A 22,410-nucleotide genomic window follows, 5' to 3' on the forward strand; every position below is an offset into this window, starting at 1 on the left:
CTGCCGCCATAGTGGTTGAAATACAAATCCTTTGGAAACCCCTGGATGAATGGATCCATAGAGAACAGCTATGTGAGCAGCATTGCAATTATACAATAATTGTATTCCCTTCTTGTGGGAATTAACCTGCAGACACTAAGTCACTGCCCTCGCCTACAGACCTTTCCCCTCAGAAACATCAATTTTCCATTTTTCTAATCCTCAAATTGCTACTCATGTCAACCGTGAACATCCAGGTATATACTTGCTTCGTTCAGCAAAAGCCAACCCTTTGGCAAGTTGTTCTGCTGAGATGTATGCACAGACTGAGTGGGTGCATGGTGGTGACTGAATTATTAGCAAAGCACGCGTTTGACCATGGGGTTGTCACTTTCAATCCAGTGAGAGTTTGAATTGACCAAGCTTGTCAACTCTTTCAACAACTGCTGTCACAGTGCTTTGGACCGAAGCAAAAAATAAAAAAAACATATGGCTGTAGTGGGTATAGCAACAGGCCTGTATCTATGAGAGCGAGAGCAGGATGTTACAGAAAAAGAGCAGTTGTGCTCAGCAAAAGCCTCCCTGGGTAAATAGAGGTTGAAAGGAATATACTTTCATTACCCTGGGCTATGCACTGCAGCTCCTCTTCTCTAGACAGCTGGGCCAAAAGGTTATGCGGTCTTGGTGGGGTGGCAGTAATTAGAGAATCAGGGCAACCCGCTTAAAGGAATCAATCTGTATCTGGAAGCAGAGACAGAGACTAGAGAGTTTTTATTCTTAAACTGACACAATTAAAATGTTCTTTTACTCGACTCCTTGTCTGCTCCTTAGGATTAATCATCCAATTTGCCATGGCTGAAAATCCCTTCAGACCTTTGAAGGCTTCCCCCAGATTTGCTTGCATTGCTTCTAGCTTCTTAAAGGGTTGATCAGAGGCTAAATGTTCACTCTGGAAATTGTATGTTTTTTTCTAGGATGAATAGACAGCTTTTATGTTGAAATGGTTGTTACTTAGTGTTCTTCTTATGATATAAGGACATTTGATACATTGAGTATTGGGTGGTCAATTTAACTTGAATTTTCATGATTTAAGATAAGATCAAATGAGACACAATGAGACAAGGAGAAGACTCCTGAGATTGTGTGAAGAAAGAGTCACTCATGTGCACTTGGCAGTTATCCAAGTTGCAACTTTAGCTTTTCTTGAGATTCCAGGGCAGATTTGTGTGCAGTCCCAGATCAATAATGAAATAATTTGGTGGAAACATTATTGACCCATTTCTCTTCCAAGTTGTTCATTGCAGATTTGTGTGATTCTGTCTTGGAGCCAAAAGCTACAAAACAGATCGTTTTTGATCAGCCATCAATCCTCTCATATGCGTTCATTTGCAAAAAAAAAAATGCATCTTTGATCAGTGTTAATGGCAGTGTCTGGGATCTGGTGCGGCAAAGCTGTCTTCCAATCTGGCCTCGCCACAGATCAAACTGTAATTTTTCCTCCAAACATCCAGCTGTCCAGCTCACAGATGTGACTACAAAGCAGCCTGGAGCTGCCCATGCACAGCTGTGGAGAGACGTCCAAAAAAGATGTGGTTCGTCTGTCAACACCTGTTTTCCAGCCAGAAAGGGAAGTTAAGGCCGTTTCCCAATGTTTGTGAAAGACATCGCACAGCTTTCTTTTTTTGTGCCAGACTGTCAGACCATACATTCAACCATAATTAACTTTGATGTTGATTCTAAGTTTGACAACCGACAAGGAAACTGATGTTGATGTGAGGCATCCTGCATAACAAAGCTGCAGCCACGATTGTTATTACAACAGAGAGGTTATTGAAAGTAATACAACATACATTATATTTATTTGACCAAGTGATAATTTGAGACAATTTTACAACATTGGATTTGTTCAAAATTAGGGATGTGCCTTTTTTAATAAAGATGAGAAAGAAAATGATGTTGAAAGTGTTTATTCTTCATTTTATGGCTGATTTTGGTGTTGATATCTAGGTCTAAATCCAGGCTCAGGGGCTCAGACACAGAACACCAGAGGGCCACCACAAATAGACGGCTGTTGTGAAAAAGACTGACACTCAATCTTCTCTTTCCTGGATGCCAAACACAAGTGTGGGCACTAATTAGAGGCTCCAAGAAATCATTTAGGGGTGGGGAACCATTGTAACCGGAGGAGATGCCGTTGTGTGGGGACAAGCTTAACTTGTTGAAAGACTTAAGTTTAGGTCCTGTTCTGTCTGCTATTCACACAACATCCCATGTGCTCGCAAACTTCTGTGCATTCATTATTATAAACAGCCCACAGTGGTGCCTTTATAAAACTTTATCACAATTTCTCATCATTTGTCAGATAACACTTTGTGCAATTCATCAAGGGTACATGTGGTAGTTGTAATGCAAGTTAGATCTTTCATTGGCTTGAGGGATGCTGATGTCTTTGGCAATGTTTATGGTAGAATTAACTGTTTATTTGAGCAATTGTTAGCTATGTCCAAAGCTTTTTTTGTTGTTGCCATTTTCACCCATGCATATTCATTTTAGTTTTTATTAGGTGGGATTAGTTAAATCTTATTTCCACCTAGATTTTACATTTCTACACGTGCAAACATTGATGTGTGTCCTGCATTTCATTATGTTTTGACAACACATAACATTATACTGTAAGGCACATGCTAATGGCTCTCAACCAAATGGCATAGCCTATGTTCTGTTTGCCTCCAAATGTGTTCCTGGAACTGTTTTATGTACAAGAAATAACCTGACTTTGAGATCTCTTTACACCCACACAATTCCTCATTCCTAACCTGTTTTGGGGAAACAAGCACACACACACACACACACACACACACACACATACAAAATAGTGGTATCAGGTTGGGCCATCTGATATGATCCGCAGATGTTTTGCTTTGCCTCTGCAGCAGGTGTCAACAGATGTCTCTCCTGCCCCGTGGGCCAGGCTGACCTATTGGTTATAAGACCACCCTTCAGCCAGACGACCTCTGAGTGCAGCTCTCCTGCTGTGAATGATCTGCGCTGCTAAAGCAAGTCATTACCAGCATGCCCCATCCAGAGGCGCTCATCTGGCCTGCATGTAGCTACAGGGGCAGAGAAATGGAGCATTTAACTGCAGTGGTCACTAAAGTATTACATTATTATGCTATACGAAACAGCAAAACCAACAGGTTCAGTCTTTTTCATTGCTGGCAAGGATTACTTTCCCTTTGACCTTTGACCCCTTCCCTTAAAGGGCTTTAAACGGTCACACTAGTCCACCTGTTGATGACAGCACTTGAAGTTTAAGATGTTTAACACACAAGTATAAAAAGCTGTATTCTGGTTAGCAAGTGGGATTATTTACTGGTATGATGTTTTGCATAATTGTACCTATTGCTGTTGATGGAGAAACATAGAAAAAGGGAACAGTTTGCCTGAGAGCCCTGCTTCATTCTGTCTGCATGACTGGCTTTCAAGACACATTGTTTTAAACTGTTGATTATACCTCATCATCTTTTGCATTATCCTTTATTTGTGTGGCAGAAAAAAAGTATTTCGTTATTTCCCATTGTCACAATATGTGTGGTCTGTTGTTTTGTACTTCAGCAGACACACAGTATACAGTATGTGCAATTTTTCTTTAATATATTACTAGTGCGATTGCTGCCATGGCATGGTCTGTTATCACTAGGTCAGCCAAGTGTGGAAATAAGGACGATTATGCTGCTTTGGTCTAGCTGTCAATCAAACTGAACTACTAATTATTCCATCCATACGACTGTGCTTAGTGTTAAAGTAGATACATATACAGTACAGACAATATATCCAAATTGACATGCATATAATAAAGACAGTGCACTAGATAAGACAGCTCCCATTGGATCACACTAACTGCTTGCACATAATATATTTTATCCTTGACAGTGACTTGGGTGCACGTTGATATGTTAACATGTTTTATGCACCTCAACAACATGCATGCATTTAACCATTTCTTTGCTCATGTTATCCCTCCGCCCTTATTCCAGCGATCACTGCAGGGGATCTAAAACCCGGTTGAACTTGCTTCCTCTTCCGCCCGACACACAGAAGCATATGCCCGGCAGATGAAATCACTTTAGAGCAGTCCCAGGCAGCCAAATTATTGTTTAATGGTATGAAAGATTCCCATGGCGTGTTGCGGGTCCTTTTTTGCCCGGCCGACTGTAAACCTAAAAGCAATAAATATCCTAAGCAAGCTCGGGATTTACTGCACCTGTAGTAACCACTGCGCCGTCTTAATAAGCAACAGATGTCGGAGGGGATTACATCGAGCCTCAAACGCATGCATTATGTGAGAAAAAAAAGGGGAATTCTTTGTTAGATACAGTTTCATCAACTGACCAAAAGCTGCTTCGACTCTGTCCCTCATGGGCCTCACATTCATTTTGATCAGCAGGTAACAGGGGCCCAAATTAAAAACAATTTGGATTTAGTGTCACAGTGACTGGGCTGTCGATTACCAGACAGGAAATAGCTGTCGTGAATGATTATCCATGATGCATGAGGCTGCTGGGAGAACACCGTGTATATTACCTGACCAATCTCTAGCCCCATAATGTGTGAAAATAACAATTTAGCCAATTTGTAGAACAAACACTACCCCCATGGCAGTGTAATCCATACTTATTTGATTTGGACCCAGAGGTATGAGAATTCTGAAACATTTCTTGTGTTTTATCTTTTCAACAGGACCATTTCAAATGGTAAATAAAGGCTGTGATCCCCTCAAAAAGTATTGAAGGCAGGCACAATTATTTATTGCTTTGAGGGCTTGAAAGGGGTGCTACCTATATATGCATATATAGTTCTCCCAAAAATAAGGCAAATCTATGTCTACTATATTATACAGTATGACCACTGGATACACTCCAAAGCTAGGGGCAGAGGCATGTGAAGAATGATGAATGTAGTGAGCCTAATAGAAGTCAGAATGAGTGGATACTATCAGTCCTCCTGCTCCTGCTTTTTTTTATGAGAAACATGCAGCAGTCTGGATAAAGGAGCTGTTCTCATTAGTTAAGCTTAGCTGGAAGGCATCTAGCATTTATTACAGTAATACATCTGGGTATGTATGCATGTAACTGTGTATGTGTGTGTGGGTGTATATGTGTGTGTGCTTGGGCTTTGTAAGCGTGTGTGAGGGGGTGGGGATATGGTTGTGTGTCCATTTGCTTATGCCTTTGTCCACTGTGCGGTATGATTGATGTGCAGTCTTCTGTGTATTTGATCATGTACAGTATATTGCTATTTTAATTATAGTTTATGTTTTTATCATCACTAGAACTATAAGTAATAGTTGCAGCTGTAGTATTAATGATTGTTCAATGCTGCAGTTCACTAATGTAACATTGTATAGGTCTAAAATTATCCCTCATGTGCACTCCAGTTTTTGCTTTGGCAGTGGAAAGGTTAATGTTTAACAGCATAGAGGGGTTCACCCACTAACGTGTGAACAAAGCACAATGGCTGCACTGTATAGGCCCCTATTTATTCAGAGTCACTTCCTCCCTTAATAGTCAGCTCTACTTACCTCACGGAGGAAAAGAAAGTAGGTCGAAGAAAAGTCATGTTTGAGGTAATTCACTCTAGGGGACCGCTTCTCTGATCATTAGATGACATTGGTTAACCCCGAGAGTGAGGTCATTTTCGAGTCAATGTTACACCCAGAATCCAGCCTGACACGGTGGTGTGTCTGTGTATTTCACAGTACATGTAGGGTAAAATCAGAGAGGGAGGATATAAGCGGGAAAGTCGAAACGAGAGAGGCATGACAAGATAATATTGTGATTAAAAAACTGTAATCAAACATTGGTTTTCAGTTGATGTAGTCCGATGGGGCAAACTGTTGAGGAATGTCTGCTTTGATAGCAAGTGAACAAAAGATCCACAGCAAGAAACACTTGGATGGTTCATTTTTGATCTTCTTGCAAAAGAAAATCCTGAGCAAAAGAGGAATGCACACACATTGTTCCACCTACTGCAATTACTTATGATGAGTGTGTAAGGATTAAGCAAGGATGTTTGCAAGACTTTTTGGATTAAGTATGATTTCATCCGTGCAGATTTCTGGAATACCTTTTCATCAGGACATAATGCTTTCATGTCAATGGCTCTTTTTTCTTATTTCCCCCCTTCTCTGCACCATCAAGCTCAGAGTTTCCCTCCCCTTCCCCTAATTACAGTCCTAAATAAAGGGGCATTCCAGTCATTTAACAGATTTCCCCAAGGAATGATGTACATAGACAGAGAGCCCTAAAAGGAAGATTATTTGTAAATGTGAAAGTAGATTTTTTTTTCTGCCCACGTCTATTAATACCACACACATACCTACTGTCACAACCCCGATACAATGCATCTGAACTCAAATATTCAAGATCATCCCATATTTGTTGTTGTGTACTTTATGAACCTGTATGCTGGAGCCCACTTTAATGGGAATGTCATTAAAAAGATGTCATTGTGATGGAGGGCCAAGAGTTAATAGCATGAAAACTATTGGCTTGTTTCCTCCTGAGCCAGCACATGGATATAAACATAGTCAATCAAACACAGTGTCCTGGCGCAACAAAGAGCAGCATGAACAGCCATTTTTTTTCAGAATTGTCTGCAAATAAGTATTGACAAGTAAAAGTTGGATTTTTTTTAATATAATCAAGCTATTATTAACTAAAGAAAGACGGTTTAATCCTGATCCACAAAATATGGCTTTAAGGGGCTCTCCTGGATAAAATGCCGATTTTCTTTCCATGTATTATTTTGAAAATATTTTGACTTTCCCTTAGAAGGTGCACAGCGCTTATTTGCCAAGACAGATTGCACTTGAGGCCAAACTCTTCACAGAGTTATGAAAGAACCTGTTCATTGAGAAGTCATGCCCGGGCCTTTTTTTTTTCTTTTCATCTGGCACACTGTCATTCAATCTGTTCCCACCTGGCTCACCACCAAACCCAACTGAAAACATCAAAGTGACACATGCGGTCTGAAGTAATTGTTTTTGTTTTGTTGTTTAAGTGTCATTGTTGTTTTTTTCACTTACTCTAATTGAAAGACGGAATCTTCCTGGGTGCCAGGAGAGAAAGTCCAGATTTCATCAAGTTACATCTTGATAAAACATTTCTTTTTGATCGGATCAGAAAAGGTAGTTGGACGCCTTTCTATCTAAAACACAACATAAAAAGGAAATCCAAAAGGTAAATTTCCTAATGCTTTCAGTTTTATTTTATATTACGATAACTATTATTGTATTCTTAAAAAAGCAAATTGGAACAAATTGATGTGCATTGGTTTTACAGCAAGTATCTAGTAAATGCAGGCCTGTGAAGCTTTGGATTTCTCAACAAGTTGGAGTGGTGTGCACAGAACTTTAGAAAGAGCGATGTTATACATTGGAAGATATTTGAGGGTTGTGTCCTGTTCTCTTCCTGTATTTGAGGGATGTAAGCAGCCAATGGTTATGTTATGTAACACACAAAATCATCATCCTAAACGCTTTTTTCCCCCCCGCTAACATTAAACAAAAACTAAATGTATTTCCAAGTCTTCTACATGGTTTATCAGCTGGTGGCGTGATGGAACTTAACACAATATCATATACCATGTTTCTTGTTTTAAAGGTCACATATTATGCAAAATGCACTTTTTAAACGTGTTGGAACATAACTATGGGTCCACGGTGTGCCTAGGGACTGCCAAAATAAAATAAAAATAATTAAAAATCCTCACCCTCCCCCTTTCTGAAAACCTCTCCAATATACTCCAGTCAGAATTCTCGCCGACTATAACGTCACAGTCGGCACAGCCACTTCCCCATATGTTCTTTATATGTCCATGCTCCCCCCCCACATTAGTAACCAGAAACTTCCACCGTGCAGTAGTCTATGATAACCCCCCCCCCCATTTCTTATTGGTCCGAGGCCCCGAGATCCGACGGAAAATTTTCCGAGCGACAGCCATGTTGTTTTCCCCGCTAAGCGACAAGATGCCCATAGTATAGCAAACCATGCTGAATGTTACATACACCAACACAGAATGCTTTTGCTCATACTCCACTAATTTATCTTAACCACAAAATGGTAAATGGACTTGTATAGCGCTATATCTCCGTTTATCACAGACCCAAAGCGCTTTACATTGTTTTTGTACACATTCACCCAGTCACACACACATTCATAAACCGATAGCAGCAGCTACCACGCAGGGTAGGCTAAGCTAACTAAGCTAACTATCGGGAGCAATTCGGGGTTCAATGTCTTGCCCAGGGACACTTCGACATGTGGCGGGGAGACGGGGGATCGAACCTCCGACCCTGCACAACAGAGGCGAACTCCCTACCCACTTCGCCACTGCCGCCTATTAATGCCTCGTTTTTAATAACACAACGGATAGGAAGCTACTTGTGCTTTTTTTTAAACTGTGAAACTAAAATAATAGTTTTTATTGGTATTTTTGCCTGACTGGTGTATAGCTATTAGCTTTGGGACAAGCAACCAGATTTTGCTCATAACATGCTGTTTATATTCCCCACAGCAGTCTGAAAATGCCTCGTTTTTAGCAAGACAAAGCATAGGAAGGTAATAGAGTCAAAGGGCCAATCCGAATAGTCTTTTTTGCATAGGAAATTTCCTTTCCTATCGAGATGAACCGGAAGTACTCGGCGGATAGGTGATTCGAATTCTCAAAATGCTTAGGAAAGGCATAGGAAAGGAGCCTCGATTCGTCCTTTAACCCTCCTTTAGCATAGGTTACTCTGGACCAACCTATGCAAAAGGAAAGGAGATAGTGGTATCCCATAATCCTTTACGGCGGCAAGATTTAAAGCAACAGGCCACTGACGGAGTTTACCGACTCTACACGAATATGAACGAGAGGTAAAACAAAAGAGAGGAGAGGAGAAAAGAGGAAGATTTAACTCGGCTAAAACAAAATACCCCCCCCCCAAAGATAATAAATAACTCATAAAAGACCAACACAATTTAGTTATTTTCGTAGCACATAATTTACACCATAAGAAAATAAAATACCAACTTCACATTTAATGAAGTTACTGGGGGCAGTTCATTTCAACATCAACATAAGTGTAGCCTCTTTTTATTCCACATGTGAATTGGGATTCAAGTGGCCTTAAATATTCCCCTTGGCCAAGTCCGATCTAAGTGATTCTCACTCTGTTGGCGACAACCTGATTAAAATCAATATGAAAAGAACGCATGGATCAAACGAGCGCTTGTTGTAGTACATTTTCGGAGAATAGGCTATAGTGTAGTTTCACGCTAGTGACTCACGTCAGCAATACTCGCCGTCGCGCAATGACGTCGGTTAGGAAAAGTGGAGTCGAATTCATTTGAAACAGTGCTGTCTTTTCCTATGTTCGATAGGAAGCACCTTTCATCTCTCCTTAACCCCGATGACGTTTAGGGGTTAAGGTATAGGAAAGGAGGCTTATAGGTTAGGAGATTGGACTATTCGGATTGGCCCAAAGTCTAACTTTGAAGCTAATTTTTTCACTGATTTTAGTGATATTTTTAGCGGTTAGCTTCCAAGCTAGCTTCGGGAAAAGCATTGATAATTGCTCATAACAAGCTGTTTATATTCCCCACAGCAGTCTGAACATGCCTCGTTTTTAGCAAGACAAAGCATTGGAAGGTAATAGAGTCGAAGTGTAACTTTGAAGCAAATTTTTTCACTGATTTTAGTGATATTTTATTAGCCGTTAGCTTCCGAGCTAGCTTCGCAGTAGCCTCCATCTTTTGCTGCATTTTTATTGTGAACATGCCGTTTCCATTAGCTTGTGGCTGTCAGTGCATCTGTATGAACATAGTCTTTCATGTAGACAAGGATCGGTCATGTCAAACTGTTCAAAGTGCGGGTGAGCTCCTGCGTTACTAGCACTAGACATGGTTCTTCTCAGGCTAAACCTAACCGTGGTAACATGCAGTGCCGGCACGGCAAGCTATGTACCTATGGGCAGACGCCAATGGCTTCGTTTCCAGACAGGGGCGGAGGGAGCTCATAGATTGTATATTTACGAGGGGAGCTGCAGCTCGGTTTCAAAAATAGGCCATCGTGAGATTAGCTGAAAATCAAGGTATAGAGGCATACTACAATAAATTATCTGAACGTTTTTTTCAGCAAACAACTAAAGAAAAATTTATTAGGGACCTCTAAGACCATATAATATTGACAGAAAAGTGTATAATATGAGTGCTTTAAAACATAAAATTATCTAAAAGTCACCCAGAGACAGACTTTTCAACTAACTTACAAAGCTAACATTAACTAAATTAGCTAGCTGAAAGAATAGGCCAGCAACATGTTGGCATTTAGGACACACTTCATCTAAAGTTACTCTGTATTTATTCTGGTAAATATGCCGTTGTTGTCATTATAAACCATGTATGTGACATTCAGGTGTGTCAACAGGGGGGCAAAGCCTGCTAAAGATGGTTCCACTCACTTATTTTCAGCGACGATTACTTCTGACAGAATTGTTGTCCTTGGAACCATCCTGAGAAAGTCAGGCTTACAGTGGGACTGTTTTGACATTGAACAGGGTGAGCACATGGCACAAACTTGACCTGCCTGTGTTTTTGTTTCTATTGCAAGCAAATAACCTCAGAATGAATCACCTTGCTGGCTATGAATCACATCCTTAAATCAAATTCATCACAAAGTAAATACTAGTCAAGCAAATCAAAAAATTATTTCAAATATATATTCTGTCTGTGTTCAATTTGCAGTGGGAAAACGGTTACTCATCCGTTTAATGCACTGACAAACTTCCAGCAGCACTCTCCTTCTCCTGAGTATATTAAAGCCCTGCTGGTTCCTCTGAGGGCTAGACACATTGGAATGGTTATGAATACTGAATGATCATCACAAAACAACATAAGTACTGCTTAAACACATTGAGGATAAGCTGGGAATGGGATTTTTTTTTAAGTTAGTCAGAAAGTCATCAAAACTTCAACACAGCATGTTGATACTAATAACAGTATAAAGAGCTAGCATTGAAGTATATTGTTGTTAAAAAAAAGAAAATTGTTATGCAAAGCAAACACTACAGGACTGTTGATAAGAGTTGAATTATTTATTTTACAACTACTGTGAGCACATACAAGATCTGTGCAGGCCATTGTCGCCTTTGTGCTGCCTTCTTTTTTACTTCTTTTTGCATTGCTTTACAGCACTGTATTCTATTATGGGGAAAACCAGGAAAATATGCTTCTCTCTCAAATGTAGCTGCAGCTATAGAACATTTTATGGAAAAAATATTCCATCACACCAAGAGTCATATAAGAGGATCAATATCAATGTCAGCTGTACAATCAATATATGGCTCTATGGCAGGTTTAGCATAGCTCAGATTGAAAATAATAATTGATATAAAGTATATCTGTAATTGCAATTGTTTGTTCACAATAATCATACCAAAAGTTTGTGAGTAATTTGGGATAAAGCTACTTTTTCTTGATAGCTTTAACATGAAGGATACATTTAAACTCTCATTTTGACCCGGTAAAATGCAAACAGTCAAGTAATCAATATGGCTTCAGGGTGTTGTCATTGCATTGAGTGTGAGGTTCAGGTGGCATTATTTACTCTGAAGGTGACGGGGCCTGATGGAGCACCCTGGGGGGACAGAGTGACAAGCTTCTTTACTGTGATTGCATCCTGCAGCTACTGCTCCCAGTGGCCCTTAATGGCTTTATGAGAGGAACTTGCAAAAAACCCATCAGGCACAGCCACAAATAGTTAGGCAATATGCAATGTTTTGATTGTATACTACTTAGCTTAATTTACCCCCGGAAGACTAATTTTCCAATTTTGTATTTCCCACACTGTCGGCTCAATCTTTTTTGCCAATTTTTTGGACATTCACGTTCTCTCAAAGTTAACCCATTTGGTTTGTTTCTGTCAGGTGTTCCCTCTTGTGCTTCTTTAAGCTGTTATTTCAATCCTGCCCTTACATGGCTCTTATCTCCCCCTAAAGCTCTTGTGATTTTCATAACAAAGCCCAGAGTGGGACTCAGCTTCAGTTGCATACTTCATGTTTGCCTCTTGGCGAATTCTATCACACAATCAAGAAAGAATTTAAGTAAATCATAAATGACAAACACACATGATTTTAAAAGAACTATTCTTTTAGGAATGTATAAAAGCTTTATATAATTAAGATATTGATTTGTCTTATTTGCATGTGGGTGTATATTTTTGGATGTGTATTGGATGTTAAATATGGAATGGAGATATGAATTGTTCTATTATTTTCCTGGATTTATCATTTGTTTAATGTGACAGGTAGGTACGTGTTTGAGAAGCAGCCAGATATGTCAGGGTTTTCCAGACTCCCTGAGGGTAAATAAAACATCGAAGGAGCTTAAATCCGGTGTTCCTTCTTTACAGTCTCACCTTTCATATTGGAAACTCTGTCACTATTTCACAAAGCATTGTACCCCCTTTGCAAGGTGCTTGGCAAGATTGTGTTTTAAATCATAAGTCTTCCCCAAACCAAACTCCCCACCACGGTTTACCAATTTAATCTCAACCTGTCAAATTCTTGAAAGTGCATAACACAAAACGTTTTTTTTTCTCTTTCAGGAGTGCAAGAATCCCATCAGGAGAAGATCATAACAGTATCTGGAGAGGGAATGGTCCACAGCCCAGACTTCCCAAACACTTATCCCAGGAATACCGCCGTGGTGTGGAGACTAGTGGCGCCCAATAACATGAGGATCCAGCTCACCTTTGATGATAGGTTTGGTCTGGAGGACCCAGAGGATGGCATATGCAAGTAAGAACAACAAAAGATGTTCACTAGTATTTCAGTATAAAGATGATTAAATAAAAAATGTTTGGCCTCATGGGTTCTCCTCGCATATATTTGTCAACCTCTGGAAAGAAAATGTTTACACACTATGAAGGTAAAGTTTATGAAAGAAAAGTAGCTTTTATTGTCTGAGGGAAAAAATATAAAGCATTACACTTTAAAGGATAGCCGGAAAAGGGTAACCCCCCCTCAGCAGTTAGCTGTAGCAGTTTTTTATTAATAGTTTCCTTCACTTGCATGGTCAGCCCTCATTAAATGGGGGTTTCCCCAGTTTGCTTGTCAGACACTTGATCTAGGGTAATGACATGTCCATGTAGTAGTCCACCTCTAAAGATTTAGAGTCGAGAGTGTGGCCATTTGTGAAATTGCCTTTGGACTGCTGTGGCAGCTCGTGAATATGGAAAACACAGCAGCAGGGTGATTTGTGTTGCCCGAGACACCATGATGTCGTGGTCTGGACAGACATATTTTACTTGATGTGGTCGATATTTTTTAGCTTGCTTACGTGATTTTTCAAAAGACACACCTTTTGACATACAAACACATAAACACAAACACAAACACACACATTTGTACAGTGCATCTCTCTGGAAGTGCATCTTTATAGAAGCGCCCACTTTCAATTACTGCCTGGCTTTGCCTTTGTTGCCATTCAATTTAAAGAGGAATCCCGAGCCCCAACAATCGATTTAGCCGAGGCACATTAAGCTCAGTGCTCTGCTGTCAATATATCACAACTGACTGGTTAGCATGGAGAAGCCTAATCAGTGGAAGGTGGAGAGGAGCTGGGGGAGGGTGACCCCCCTGCTAGACATTCCTGGAGAGCCCCCTAATGGATGACAAGGTGAATGACAGGTTTTTCTACAGAGCTGACAAGGTTTTACATTTCAGACAACATGGCAAGCAGCACTAGATGTACACGTATCATTTGAGTAATGAACTGTGTCTATAAGAAAAGTAAAAGAACATGTGGCCATGAATAAGTTTGCTTCTGTCCCAAGTGACAGTTTTTGGGCATTTGACTTCAAATAATCAATCAGGTGTTTGTGATCGTGACTCAGATTTTGGACACGATCTGCTTTTAAAATGTATTTGTTTGATGTGCTGACATCCAAGATTCATTGCTTCCGTCCCACATTATCTTCCCCGTATCCTGTCTTTGTCGGCTGTTGCTCATCAGTAAAGGAAAGAAAAAAGAGTGTGTGAGTGCAGGTAATTTGAGGCCCCCAGCACACCTCTGTGGTGGGCCGGGCGAACGTTTGACGTATGAGTGTTAGTGTTGCCGTTTGAAACCCCCGTGAGGGAAAGTTCCACACTGGGGCAGGGTGCAGATTGACAGCTTTTGTGCTTGTCCCGCCTTTGCAAGACTGCACTAGTCGACTAGTCCTCAGGGAGAGGGCCGAGAGACAATAACGGCATCCTTTTCCAGGGGTCATGCGAATCATCGCCACGTCTACCGCTCCAAGCTGTCACTGTTTTCCTTTTTTCTCTCTCTCTCTTTCGCCCCCACCTCACCGCCGACGCCCAACAGGTTCTTGATCAGATCCCAAGATACACACTCTTGGCAGGGCCTGGCAGACGGATGAATGCAGCATGCAATCACAAGCAGAAACAGACACACATGCACAAGTCTGTCTACTTGTTTTTTCTCTCTCACTCGCTACTCTCTCTGTCAAACACACTCTATCTTTGTCTCTGTCTCTCTCGGTCTCTCTCTCTCTCTCTCTCTCTCTCTCTCTCTCTCTCTCTCTCTCTCTCTCTCTCTCTCTCTCGCTCTCCCACATACAAACACTTACATTAACAAGCCCCTGGCATAGTCTGCACACATCTACTTTATCTTGGGTGTTGTTTACAAATGCATTCACAAATGTTGCCCCTTAGACCATCATATCACTGGGTTTACGGTACAAAGCGTGCATACAGGATTATTGATATAGCCCTTAACCCTTGTGTCACTGCACAATGCGATGCAAATAAAAGATGCAAATAAAAGCATTGATTGAATCTCGTGTCCACAGTAATTAACAGCAATGGGGGTGAGAGACGTGTCTGTGAGCCCGAAGCGAGAAAGTCTTTACTAAGATGAGAGCGGCGGCCGTGTAGTCGAGAAACTCATCTGCTATTCTGTTTGTCTGTGGCACGATGGAAAGCATTCTTATACCAACAAATCCACTTGGCGGAGAGAGGCATATTGGGAGGGGGATTGGTCTTTTCTTCTGGTTGGCATGGCAGCAGAGTCGTGCTTGAAGGCTCACAGACAGGACCGTTCTCAGAAAGGCGTTTATGCTTCTCTGTCTCTGAAAGGAGAGGTTTAAAAAAAAAGAAAAGAAAACAGTGTTCGTGTTTGCAAATATGCGTCATCTGTGTGGTGGCTTATGTAGCTATTAATAATGTACGGAGAAAAAAAACGTTGTAGGGAGAGAGCTTTGTGAATATTAAAAAACACAGTTTCCTTGTAGTATAGCGTCTCTCCGGTAGCACTGTGTATCATATTCCTTTGTTGATGTTGTGATCCTGTTTACTGTGACAGTATACGGCACAGTTTGGTATGTATGTCAGTGCATTTGTAAATCATAGAGAAACCGCTGTTGGACATGGTGATTCTGAACACATGGTGGTGTGTAATGATCAGGGCTGTGCATTATTGATGATCCATCTGTCAAAGCTGTGGCGCTGTCTGAGGGCTGATACTCAAGAGGGGGAAGCGTCTCTTCCCATTGAGCGCCATATACAAAAGAGAAAGAAGCTAGACTCAAATTGTAATCATTTTCCAAAACCATTTCAAGCCAGTCTGGCTTGCCCTTTACATTTTTACATTTTACAAATCATACATGTACAGCTTCAGTTTTTTAACCTTTCCCAATGTGTGTTGTTTGAGCGCATTAAAAAACGTCCTGTAAGCTATATCTTTCCAAATGAAAATGCAGCAGAGCCGTCAATGTATAAAGACCCTCCCTACCCCCTTCAGTTTATTTAGCATCACAGAAAAATCCATTTTTAGTCTCGCCCGTGTCCCTCCATGTTGTTTTATTGAAACCAGCTTGAACCGAATCTGTCAAGCCTGGGCAAAATGTAAACAATGTCCTTGAAATCCAAATATCCGAATTGGCAGTGCTGAATGAGAGGTTAGAGTGCCTGTTGACGCAAATGGCAAAGTGATTAATCCCAGACTGTGAAGAGCAGGCGAAACAAGGCTGTATTGAAAGTTGTGCAGCCACTGGTGATACACAGACACACACACACACACACACACGCAGGTATAAATAATATGAGCTGAACTCCTGAACTGTGTGTCTTAAGTGCTGAGGTTTGTCGATGTTAGGGTTGGCACACCAAAGGGGTTTGGAAAACGGCCATATGCTTCTACACTTTGGGTTGGCAGGACTGGCATATAGGAGTAATAGGGTCACACAGTTTTATCTCCACAACAAGACACACATTGTTTTATACATTTCTCAGTTGACATTTGTATTGTCATTCTGTTGACTGAAATTTGTGCATCTAAAATTTAAACCAATTAAACCATCATGGTAAATCTCAAAATGTTTTCAAAAAAGCATGGAATTGTTTTTAAGACACAATGTTTTATTTTCAGCCTCTAACAGCTTCTGCAGTTTTCAGCGATTGATGTGTTTTAGTCAGAAAAATACTGCATAATATACAATTCATACAACTTCTGTAATTTCTTGTTCACATTGATATCCAGACCTACAGCAGCAGTCTATCACAAAACAGCAATCATAAAAATGTTATGATTTACAGAGTCAGCTTTCAAACAACAGGGAATTAGTTTTGGAGTCCAAGTAAAAGGGCTGCAGCTTTATCGGGCAACATCCATTACAATTTAGTACAAGATGACAAGGTTTAATTAAAAACTTCAGTCACTGACAACATCTAGCATTAGTGTCATAGGACTTAGAACAGGGTTAACCCCAACCCTGCCACAACCACTAAATACTAAGAGCACCCGTAAATAACAGAGAGAAATCACATCTGTCAGTGCTGAGATATTGTAACCTGGTGTTAAAGATAGTTATTTCCTTTTTCTTTATTTTTCTTTTTTTTATGAGGTTAAACCTTTATTTCCCTGGGCAGCTTTATTGATTTTAAAAATCCAACCTTCAGAAGGGCAAGACAGATCTGAAGAGGCTGCCTCATGGCAAACACTTCAGGTGCTGACAGGCTTACAACAAGCAAAAATACACTTAAACTATATAAAATTTTAAAAAATGCATGTGCTGGTCTATTACAGGCTTTATCACATGGTTGCTCCCGATAGTTAGAAGTTGTGGGATAACTAGGACAGAGACAGTATCATGACAATAGAACACAGTTTGAGAGTGCATGGGCCTAATAACTATGTAGATAATCAAGTTCTGCATTTTTCTCTGTTCCACTCCACCAGGTACGACTTTGTGGAGATAGAGGATCCGATTGAGAAGAGCATCCTGGGACGCTGGTGTGGCTCACAGTCGGTTCCAGCTGCTCACACTTCCAAAGGCAGTCAGATCCGCATCCGCTTCACCTCGGATGAATACTTCCCCTCTGAGCCTGGATTCTGCATCCGCTACACCCTCCTGCCTGTGGTAAGTACAGTGCCAATGGTCAGACGTTTTTTTTATTAAAATGTTCATTGTTGTGAGTAGTTGAGCATTTGGGAGCTGCCGTAGCATTTCTCTGCCTCTATCTCCCAACGTGTGGGAGTTCACGTGGCAGACTGGCAGTGGGCTAATTAGTCTTCTTGCAGGCACAATTAAAATCTGCTTGCATAACATGGTGTCCTAATTTCGCAAATCATCCATTGCTGCTTATGTTTACCCAAGGTTTAAAGCACCGTTGGGGAGAAATTAGGTTTAAACACTTTGCAACAACATCTGGCACCTGTACAATCATTGTGTTTAGTTATGAAGATGCATACAGGCCAGAACTGCTCAGACACAGTCACAGACAAAACAATATTTGCTGTGATCTGGGTTGAGCACAACCAAACTGCCAACCACTGTTTCTTTCAAAGAATAACATTGGAATTTTCTGTCATGGACCCTAATTTTCCCATTTTCTGGGACCCATATTGTTTCCACCTTTAAATAATCATAGAGTTATGTTGGATGTTGCTTTTCTATATGACACTGTACACCCTCTTAACCTGTACTGTATCGAAATATCCCGTGAGATGAGTCGGACAGATGAAGTGTGTCAATGTCACTGATGGTGTTGCTCAAGACTGAATTGAGAAAATAAGTGGTTTCACATTCACAAAGAGGTCGTCTGACCCCTCGGCATGGATCCATTCAAGTCCCTAAAATGAAATGAAAGTATAGGAATTAAGAGATAGAAGTGCTCTTTGTCTGAAAGAAAATTGTCAGGCTGTCGGTTTTATTTTCTGCTCCCGTTTTATCAACTCGTAGCTTACAGTAGTACAAAAGTAATATCCCCTTTTATGTTTTTTATAGTAAAGGCCTAGCCCACTTCATCATAGACATCCATGTTATTTAACTCTACACTCAGGATGTACTGTCTGTCTGGAAACAAACACAATAGTTCCTTCTTCCTACTTTTTCCCCATCATCCTAAAACATATCCCATAATCACTACTTCCATCCTTCGCACTAGACCTTCTTTCCACTCACTTTTAGAATGTTGGCAGCTACTTTTCCAATAAAAGAGTGTGTATACTTGCATGAGCTTTAACTCATTCAGTACGTCACCAGCTTTGCAATTAAGGTTTGTGTTGATTTTGTACACTGAAAAAATATGTTACCCTCATACAGCACAAATGTGTGGAGCCAAAGTACCAATATGTTTCAGAGCAAAGTGGAAAAACGAAAAGTGGATGACAGAGAATTACACTCTTATCAGTGTTTTCCTTTGATGACCTCTCACTCTGACTTCAGTCGGAAAACAACTGATACAGCTGCATGCATCCCACATACTTGTCACCTATAGAGTGGCTATGCTGCCCATAATGTCTTTCTTTGTAACTAGCTAGCCAGCTACGTAGGAAGAAAACATCCCTATGCTTAGTCCTGCCTAAAATAGCTTGAGCTGCTGAACAAATCAAGCAAATGCAGAATTGATAGGACAGCGCAGTTCTGCCTCCGACAAATACTTTCACAAATTCAGTAAAAATGTCTAAAAGATGACTGCACCTATGTACTTCTAGCCATCTTTGTCTTGATCCATCCTTTTTTCCCATTCCTCCACATGCATTCTCTTTCACTTTCTTAATGTTTCTCCGTCCCCGGGTATTTGGACCACACACACGCACACAGACAATCCCTCGGTCCCCCGCTCCCCTTTACTGACAAAAGCCCAGAGAGATAAACTGAAGAGACGGCTGCCATGTTTGAACCTGTCATGTTCCAGCTCTGTTCACTTGCTTTAAGTAAACAGCTCTTCTCCTCATTAATCTCTAATGGCCCTGCAGCACTGGGAAATCTGACAAGCAAAAAATAGGCAACCGAGGTCACTGGTTGGCACTTTGTATTCTCTCTGCAACTTTACTTTCTGTTTCAAAAGCTTTTTTTTGTTCTTTAAAGCCTGGTACATTATAATTGCATTCTTTCTTCACCTTTTAAAAGACAAAATAACACTGTTGATAGCGCTTATTGACATAACATTCACATACTGAGTCTGATGCAGACTATCAAAGCTGTATTTCTCAAGATACTGATGTGTAAAAACTGATACATGTACAAGCTCCTTGTACTAAATACAATATATGTTGCATTATTGCAGCCCACTAAGAGGGTTGCTTAGCCATTCTACAGTAACAATATCATTCATGTCCATGCAATTGTGTCTACTTGTGTCGTATAATGTGCCATCCAAAGACAGCATTAAATTATGATGTAAGAGCAGGGTCTTGCCTTTTCGTTGTGGAAGTTGATAAATCCATTAAGACACCATAACAGGAAGTTACTTGATTCCAGAATCCCTGAAGTGGGAGGAAGTGTCATCACATAATGATACATTTTTAATGATGTGCTTTTTTATTTGAGCAGCAGAGTACACTTTCAAAATCTACAAAAGGGCACTATGTTCTGTCCTTGTGTTGTAGACACATTAATCATCTTAAGCATTAGGTCAGGAATCCATTGACATTTCTCAATACTGGGATCAGGTTGTGATATCCAGCCCTATCAACCATTGATCTCGCTGGCTACTTTATTTACTGTTATGCTGTATGTTATTGCATTAAAAAAAAATCTGAAATATTTTAATTTAGGGAAGAACGGGGTAATCTGAGCCACTTTTTACATTTGCTCCCCTCTAAGCGAGCTAAAATGATTTATCACTCAAATGTACACATTTCCCATTAATTCAGGATGTTTCCTAGAAATGGGCATTAGCGACAAAGGGCAGTGAAAATATGGTTGTTTTAAAAAAAGTTGTCATGTGGCTCACTTTACCCCAGCTGTGGGGTAAACTGATCCACTTACTTTTTCCACTCTGAAACTACCATAACAACACATATTGTAACAGTAAGAATCCTGAAAGCTAGCCACACATTCCAGAACTAATGTCGGACTAGTAAAAGAATGATGGGGTTTGGTCAATTAAGCAAAGCAAATTTTCTAAACACTTGAAAGTAACTCTGAACAAAATCAAATACAACATATTATATTCAAAAGGTTTTAATAAGATTCAAATGAAAGATATAACCAGTTAGATTAGAACACAGTCTGGGGGTCAGAACACAGGACCCTTAGAGCCAGCTTGTGTCTGGGGGTCAAAGCATAGGAAAATCAGAACCAGCGAGAACAGCCTGGGACTCAGAACACAGGAGAAGACCCAACTGGATTATAACATCAGCCTGTCATACTCTATAACTAGGCCTACTCTACATTCCAGCCCTGAAGGTTACAGGGAAAGATGAGAAGGTGCTCTTTCCGTGTGGTTGCCCCAGGTCGTCTTCCTGGTGTATTTCCTTGGCATGATGGCTTTTCTACAATGTGTATGACATTAAAATAAAACTCGTGTCATGTAATATTACATTAAAATATGTTTAAGACTAAACTTAACTTGTGCCTCATGGTGGGGGAAAGTGAGACTGTGGCTCACTTTCCCCCACAGCATTTGGCTCACTTTCCCCCACCACCACAATTTGAGAAAAACTACCTCTCTTAGCATTTCAGGCTAATCTTTAGCTAATATAATCACATGGTTTTTATATGTTGGTAGTTCATCAACACGTATGATAGAAGTTTTTCTATGTGAATACATTTGCTTTGGCACAACAGTTGATTAAGTTGACAGCAAGACAATTTACTTTTACATGCAAAATACCTATTTTGGTGAAAAAAACATGCTTACCACAGCACCATGAGGTCCTCTCTTTCAGGGCCATGGGGAAATGAGAGGGGCTTGAAAACATATATCTCACATGACCACAAATGTTTTCCGTTGCCTAGATACAGGGGGTGGCTCACATTACCCGATGCCTCAGATTCCCCCGTTCTCCCCTATATGTAAATATCTCCAAACAAATTATTATTTGTGAGTAAATTGTTATTGCTTTGCAGCAGAATTAAACTATTTTACTGTGGAATTTAAATGTCTGCCACTTACTTTTTGTGACGGAACAAGAGAGACAGTTTTTCTTTCATATTTATACTGCAGAAGGTGAGGAAACCATGAGGTGGGGGGGAGCTTTGGCCTGTGTACGTTCAGTCTGGCTTTCCTTTGAACCTTTCCTCTGACAGTGAAGGAGCGTGCTAGAAACAGCAGCACTCTGTTTCCTCTGTGGTCTTACCAGCGGCTACTGGAACCTGGTGCCACGCAGGGGCCGGCACTTTAGTTTATATTTAAACAAGCAATAATTGCTCCCCACCACTTCCATGGAATAAGACCCGGTCTGTAATTCACAGGAAAACGTTTTTTTTTAAGGAAAAGTGAAAGGCCCGGGGCAGATAGGCTATTAAAACAAAGAGGAGGATAAGACTTTTGAATGGATCACAAGAGAGGTGTGAGTAGTGGGATATAGGAGGAAACAAAACATACAACGTGTTTTTGTGAGGTCCCAATTCGGAATTAAGCCCCATTGCTATCTAGGCATCAAGATTGCTCTACCAGCTTTGGGACATTTACACACTCTGGCTTGAACAGAGCGAGATTGGACATGCAGAAGTTTGAAATTGAGGTCTGTTTTTATACCAACCTCAATTGCAGTGTGTGTGCCATAGAGTGAGTGCATAAAACACTTTATTCACGCACAACAGACCTTGTTGCTTACTCAGAGCTCTGTTGTGCAAGGAAGTGGTTTGCAAACTCCATGTAAAAGAGAAGATATTGTTTGTCCAGAGCTCTCCCAAGATGCTATTTCAGAATTTTCATCTCAACACAGTTAGCCAAACCTGTCATTTCAGTTACCCAGAATAAGACAATGTGGTTGTGCTGGGTAACAACAAAGAGAGCTGGAAATGAGGTAATCACAGCTTGAAAAATGAGGTTATTCTCTTGACGGGCAGGGGGTTGGGAGAGTTTTGGCAGTGACAAAACGTAAGTTACAAGCTCTTACAATTTTGACTTTGTCTTAGGTCATTTAGAGAAAA

General features: G+C 40.5%; 1 protein-coding gene across 1 annotated transcript in view; it reads left to right on the top strand.

Annotated features, from left to right (window-relative positions):
• pdgfc (platelet derived growth factor c) overlaps positions 1–22,410 on the top strand; it is a 41,965-nt gene that overhangs the window by 13,525 nt on the left and 6,030 nt on the right. The window contains exons 2-3 of the mRNA XM_080035307.1: positions 12,628–12,820; positions 17,262–17,442. Coding sequence (XP_079891433.1) covers positions 12,628–12,820; positions 17,262–17,442 — 374 coding nt within the window. The remainder of the gene's footprint in view (positions 1–12,627; positions 12,821–17,261; positions 17,443–22,410) is intronic.

This window comes from Ammodytes marinus (genome assembly GCF_949987685.1).
Source record: "Ammodytes marinus genome assembly, chromosome: 10".
Classification (NCBI taxonomy): domain Eukaryota; kingdom Metazoa; phylum Chordata; class Actinopteri; order Uranoscopiformes; family Ammodytidae; genus Ammodytes; species Ammodytes marinus.